The sequence below is a fragment of the Arachis stenosperma genome, chromosome 6 (assembly GCF_014773155.1).
Source record: "Arachis stenosperma cultivar V10309 chromosome 6, arast.V10309.gnm1.PFL2, whole genome shotgun sequence".
NCBI lineage: Eukaryota > Viridiplantae > Streptophyta > Magnoliopsida > Fabales > Fabaceae > Arachis > Arachis stenosperma.
The window spans coordinates 1,913,179-1,919,509 of NC_080382.1; the positions used below are offsets into that span (position 1 = coordinate 1,913,179).

Here is a 6,331-nt window from a genome sequence, read left to right on the forward strand (position 1 = left end):
TTTTAGATAAATGATTGTTATGTTTAATAAAAAAAATAATAGGAATTGATTTGTACATTAATTTTTTTAGGAACTAAAATATCTATTTTTAAAATTTTTGGAACTGATTTGAGTAATTACTTTATCAAAAAATAAACTGAAAACTAATTTATCTGCCAAAATAAAACTTTAAAAATTAATCTGTGTATTAATTTTGTTTGGAACTAAAATATCCACTTCTACTAATTTGGATAATTACTTTCAATAAATAATTAGAAGGTTAGAAAAACAAAAAACAGTAATTCAACAGCTAATTGCAAATAAAAAAACAGAACCAAATCATTCACCCGAGACATCTACACTCTAGTTGAAGAGATTCAGAGAGCGGGGGTGAAGGATGTGGAGGAATGCGACTGTTTACTGCGCTGATTGCAACGCGGAGGACGACAGCGGCTGCGAGCTGCGCGGAGGATGACGGGCGACGGCTTCGAAGTGCGACTGCGGGCGACGAGCGATGAACAACGGCCGCTTCGACTGCGAGGGTGGGAAAGGGTGACGCAGGGACTGCGACGGTGGAGGGGATGACCGGCGGTGAAGAGGAGACTGGAGAGGGGCCGAGTCTGAGTGAGGGTTGAGGAAGAGAGACTGGACTCTGATACCTGTGAAAAATTAACTGGTCGGTCGACCGAACCGATACTTGGTCGGGTTTTTGAAAAAAGAGGTGTACGACGCCGTTTTAACAATCAGGAAAAGGAAAAACCCAAAAAGCCCTATCTTCCCTCAGCTCTCTCGCCTCTCTCTCACAACTCCAGAAGACCATAACCACTTCGAACGCAGCAGCCTCTGTTCTTCCATCTCGTCGCTGTTCTTCAACCAGTCCAGCCACCGCCGCCGGCCGCGCTTCTCCAGTGTCGTCGCAACGCCTCTGTTTCGCAGTGTTTTTGCTGCCGTTTCGCCGTGCTTCTGCCGCTGTTCAGACGCCGTTCCGCCGCTGCTCATCCCTCTGTTCAGACATCTCCGTCGAGTTATAAAGCTTCAGCTCCCTCTCCCTCCTCTGTCGATTTTTCAGAACGTGTGACAGCCTAAGGTAAGCTCCAGCTCCCTCTCCCTCCTCTGTTGATTTTCAGTTATTGTTTTAGTTTGTTGTTGTTTTAATTATTAGGTTGCTGTTCCAGACTTCCACTTTTTGTTTTGTTGTTGGTTTGCTGTATTAACTTGTTTTGTTAACTTGTTTTGATTATTAACTTGTGTTGTTATGTTCTTGTTTTGATATGTTCTTGATCTTATTAACTTGTTAATTTGATAACTTATTAGCTGGTCTTGTAAATCTTATTTGGTGGATTGTTACTTTGAAGGCGGATAAGATAGGGTCTAGAGTTCTCACTGACTTGTAACTGGCTGTGTCTGGGGTATTGTCTGTTACTATCAAACCAGGATTAGTACAGGTTATGTAAATGGCTGCCTATGTCAAATATGATCAACATGGATTACATGCTTTGTTTCGGTTCCTGGCAAATTGAAACCTTTGAATTTGTCCCGCTCTTGCTCAGTCTGCTCTGTTCTAGCTTCTAGGTATTAATTTTTTTTGTAACTATAATTGACTAATTGTTGTTAGTTAATCTGTGAACTGTGATTTTTCATTACTGTGGTTTAGGATTGTGGATAATTTTGAATAATTGTTGTTAGTCAATCTGTGAACCTTGCTGTTGTTACTGGGTTGAATAATTTTGAATAATTTTGACTGTTGAGATTACTGGTTGGAGTGGGTTGCTGTGATATTGTAATTGAATTGTATTGTTATTGGATAATTTCGAAGCCCTGCAATTTTCGTCCCCTGAAAACAAAAAAGAAAAGGAAAATATCAAAATGCTTTTCTTCCATTTTTGTATTTCAATCTATTGGAAAGTTGAAACCAGATCAGTTTCTGTTCATAAGGTTTTTGTCCCTTAGAATTTGTGATTTTCTCTTTTAATCCCCGGTCCTTGTCGTTAGTTTGTCTCTTGTTAAATGTGATGAAATGCGACATGCAAGGGTTGGATTTCTGTATATCACGTCAGCATTTAACAGGACCCAAGACCAATCATCTTCTGAATTTTGCAGGGACTAAAAAGAAATTACGATTTTATGGGGACTAAAAACGTATTTGGGCAAGTTTTAAGTTCTATTACCCTCTGAAATCTTCTATTGATATGAAATTGTGCTTTCCCATGAAGTCTTTAAGCTCATCATATAGTTTCTTCACAAGACCACAGCCATGCATCATAACACAAGTGCACACCTATAGTTTGAAAAGCTCTGCTTAGTTTTTGTCATTAACATTTCATTGCGCAGAACATGCAGTAAAAGCATAAAAATCGACAACAGCTAATTAATTGAACAAGGTTTTCAATCTGATAAGGAGAAACTTGATAATGCCTAATCGGCGTTCATCAATCATACCTGAACGGTGTTTTCCCCAAGAAGATAATTTTGAATTTTTTTTTTTGTTATTTGACTTTTGAGTGTGTATTTGAATGACATCATAATATTATGGTTTAGATAGTACTTTTAATTTGGATGATATTTTAAACTTTATATTAGACTATAATTATGTTTTAGTGTCTTCATTTATATTTATTTATTATTTTATTATAAAATGGTTTTTTCAGTTGAATCACGGTCGAACCGGTTGAATCAGTGAATCAGTAACTAAAGCGGTTCAACCCATCCTATATCCAAGAGGGTGATTTGGTTATTTGGCAGCCTTATCTATCTTGCTGAAACGAAAACTGCAAAAAACAGAGCAAAGCATGAAAACATGAAGTCCCTCACAGTCACAGCCAGTGTTTTGAACCCCACAAATCAACCACCAGTCAACAAACTCCACTTCTTCCACTCTCACTCTCTCTCAATCTCACTCTTCTTCCCACACACATCATCAAACCTAAAATGCCACCATCAAAAGCCAATCATCACAGCATGCTCTTCTTCTTCTTCGATCGAAATCGACATGGTGAAGAACAACCAAGGAATCTACACCCCTAAGCACCCCAAAGTAGTCGTCCTCTGGGACCTGGACAATAAGCCCCCACGAGGACCCCCATACGACGCCGCACGTTCCCTCACACGCCTCGCAACTCACTTTGGCCACGTCGTCGACATCTCTGCCTATGCCAATCGCCACACATTCATCCACCTCCCGCAGTGGGTCCTACAGGATCGCCGCCAGAGAAAGCACCTCGACGTGCTGGAACGGAAGGGCCTGGTGGTGCCGTCGGAGCCCTACAGGTGTTCCGTCTGCGGGAGAAAGTGTCGCACCAATCTGGATCTGAAAAAGCATTTCAGGCAGTTGCATGAACGAGAGAGGCAGAAGCAGCTTAATCGGATGAGGTCCTTGAAAGGGAAGAAACGGCAGCGTTTTAAAGAGAGGTTTATTCAGGGGAATGAAAAGTATAATGAGGCTGCTAGGTCTCTCATTAGGCCCAAGGTTTCTTCCTTTTCTTTTTCTGTTAATCATCCTTGTTTTTATTTTGCTTGCTATATGTTAGTGCCATGTAATGTTGTTCATTTTTATGCATTGTTCTAGAATCATAACCAATTTGGGAGTTTGAGTCATAGGGATGGAGGAAACATATAGTGGGAGTGGTAGCCACTAGTTGCTTGAGTTAGATTAGTCAGATTTTTTACAATAATAATAATAGGGTTCGGGTGTTACAAAGATGAGAAAAGAGACTACTTAGTGGATGACGATCGTATGATCATGATATTTCATTTGCACCAGCAACTATCTTGTATGTTAAGCTGAAATGTCATTCCATTTATGGTATGAGCATAATCCATTTGAGCACTCTAAGAAAACCTAATAGTTTCACAAATTATGTTGGATACACACCATATACATCAACTTGTTGAATTTGATTACATAACAAAGTAAAGCTTAGAGTTTTACATGAAATTTCTGCACTTATTCAACTTAAAGTTGGTTTGGCATATACATAAGGTTGATGTTTACACGCCTCACTGTAGTTACGATGAACAATTTGTTTCTGTTCCATTATGCAAATTTTTTCAGCTCATATTGTCATCTCTTTCTATATAGTATATTAGTATTTTATTTTTTGTTTCTTGTAACACAAGGTTGGTTATGGGCTAGCTTCAGAGCTGAGGAGGGCTGGGGTATATGTGAAGACTGTGGAGGATAAGCCTCAGGCTGCAGATTGGGCATTGAAGAGGCAGATGCAGCACTCAATGACCAGGGGGATTGATTGGCTGGTTTTGGTTTCAGATGATTCGGATTTCACAGAGATGTTGAGGAGAGCAAGAGAGAGGGAATTGGGGACAGTGGTGGTTGGGGATTGGGATAGGGCACTGGGGAGGCAAGCCGATTTGTGGTTTCCTTGGATTGATGTTGAGAATGGGAATGTCTCGGAGAAGGATCTGGTGATCGAGAAGAACAGGAGTAGAGCTCAAAGGGACGGTTTTGTCGTGGAAGAAGATGATGATGGGTTTTTTTCATTGTCGAGCTTTGACAGTGGTGGTGGTCATGGGAGTAGTGATTTGGATGAGCTTGTAGATGAACTTGCAGCAGTGAGGACTGATTTTACTGCGACAATTTCAGATGAGGATGAAGACGATTACATGTTGGGGAGTAGTGAGGATGAGTACATAGAAGATTATGATGAAGACAGTGATCAAGAAGATGATGGGTTCTATTGACATGGCAGCTATGAACCTTTGATTGATTCTTTTCTAAGAACAATTCTTATTATAGCGCCTTGGAATCTCAAGTGTCGCTGTATATATTCTAGTGGAAAGCTAAAATGTGGACCGAAAAGGAAAAAATTGTCACTTTTTTGGACCTTAAGGTACCAAAAAGTGGTGGGAATGATCTATCTTTGGAGGATTGAAATGAAGCACCACTATTTTTTCAAACAGGGATATGTTGGTTTCAGAATCAATTTTTTTATTTGGGGAGGAATGGGAATAACCAATTGAATGGATGGACTCATGGTTTACATTGCTTTGCATTGGTACACGGATAGCCGACGGAGTATGGTTTCTCCTGCTGTAAAAATGAGGTCTTTGTTTTAACAATGCTGCTTGCAATTCTTTTTTCTTCAGCATTCTGCTGTAGGTAGTGCTAGCTCAAGATTCAAGCATTTGAATGCTATATATTTACTTTGAAGCATTTCAAATTATTTTTTCTTATTAATAAGACTATTTATTTCCCAAGTATATTGTAACCATATTTAACAGGGAAATTGAAGGCTTTTGTGTCACATATTACATGCTTTAGTAGTTCTATGTGATTATATTATGTTTGCATTGCAGGTTCTGTCTGCAAAGTTGTGTGGGAGACAAAACTAAAATGCATGATTTTCAACTTATCCTATACCACAATCAAATAAAACTTTGAGTTATAGCCAAGTATCTTTTTATCTTACTAGAATAAATGACTATTTGTACCCATAAAAGAGAATAATGCTGATATATGTATCCATGATAGATCGAAACTAATTTTATACCCACGAAAGTTGCCTTCGTGTGACAAAAGTACCCTATTTTGATTATGCACTTGCTTTGTTATTATCCGAAAGTATCCTATTTTGGTTATGCACTTGCTTTGTTATTATCCGAAATTATCCGAACCTACCTCAACCCCAACCCTCCAAAACCCTATCCCTCTTCAATTCTATTTTTAATTTCAACCACCCATCTCTATTTCATGGTGGCAGCTTCTTCCTCCTCTACCGCCACTGCCGCTCTTCCGTCCTTTCGCACTTTCGCCTCATCCCCGTGTTCTCCTTCTCAACTCTCCCTCTTTTCCAAATCCTCCTATTGCTTCCCTAGCTTGTTATTGCATCTTCAATCTTCATAGTCACAGAATTTTAGTTATTTTTGCTAGAAGAATCATTGGATTATATAAAATTGATGTACAATTTCTACTTCAAAAAATCAAAAATTAAAATTACTTGTAAACCAAAAGATCAAAAAATAATGAATTCAATTCGGCCATGGAAGTAAAACAACTTAACTTGAAACAATGCCGCAAATACAACCGCACAAAAAGAATCAAGAACTGAGCACAAACTCATCGCCAGATCCAAATGAATAAAAAAATAGCCAGAGAAAGAGAAGTCTGTGCAAGTGAGGTTTGATGCCGGTTCAGAACGTGATTTTTGAGGGATTGAACCCAAATCGGAAAATGGCCTCTGATGGCTTAGTATTCTCATACTGAAACTATAATGGGCTGAAGCCCACGATACAAGTTAATGCTAGCTATACTAGCCCAATATGCCTGACCAAAAAAATAATACTAGCCCAATACGTATTCTCTCAGCCCATAACACATCCGTGAGCAACTCTCTCTGAA

General features: G+C 39.1%; 1 protein-coding gene across 2 annotated transcripts; it reads left to right on the forward strand.

Annotated features, from left to right (window-relative positions):
- Window positions 1-321: 321 nt before the first annotated feature.
- Window positions 322-5,417, forward strand: LOC130936729 (uncharacterized). Of its 2 annotated transcripts, XM_057866869.1 has the most exons (3): window positions 322-1,066; window positions 2,628-3,445; window positions 4,096-5,416. In XM_057866869.1, the coding sequence occupies exons 2-3, from the start codon at window positions 2,777-2,779 to the stop codon at window positions 4,672-4,674; spliced, it is 1,248 nt and encodes a 415-aa protein (XP_057722852.1). In that variant the 5' UTR covers window positions 322-1,066; window positions 2,628-2,776; the 3' UTR covers window positions 4,675-5,416. The 2 variants fall into 2 exon arrangements, with proteins under 2 accessions (XP_057722852.1, XP_057722853.1); XM_057866870.1 differs by lacking the exon at window positions 322-1,066 and having other exon boundaries at window positions 2,677-3,445; window positions 4,096-5,417.
- The last annotated feature ends 914 nt before the right edge of the window (window positions 5,418-6,331 follow it).

Excerpts from the sequence above, each read along its gene's own strand:
- LOC130936729 (XM_057866869.1), top strand. The coding sequence starts at position 2,777 with ATGAAGTCCCTCACAGTCACAGCCAGTGTTTTGAACCCCACAAATCAA. Across the intron at positions 3,446-4,095 it reads GGTCTCTCATTAGGCCCAAG|GTTGGTTATGGGCTAGCTTC; the intron begins GTTTCTTCCTTT and ends TTGTAACACAAG.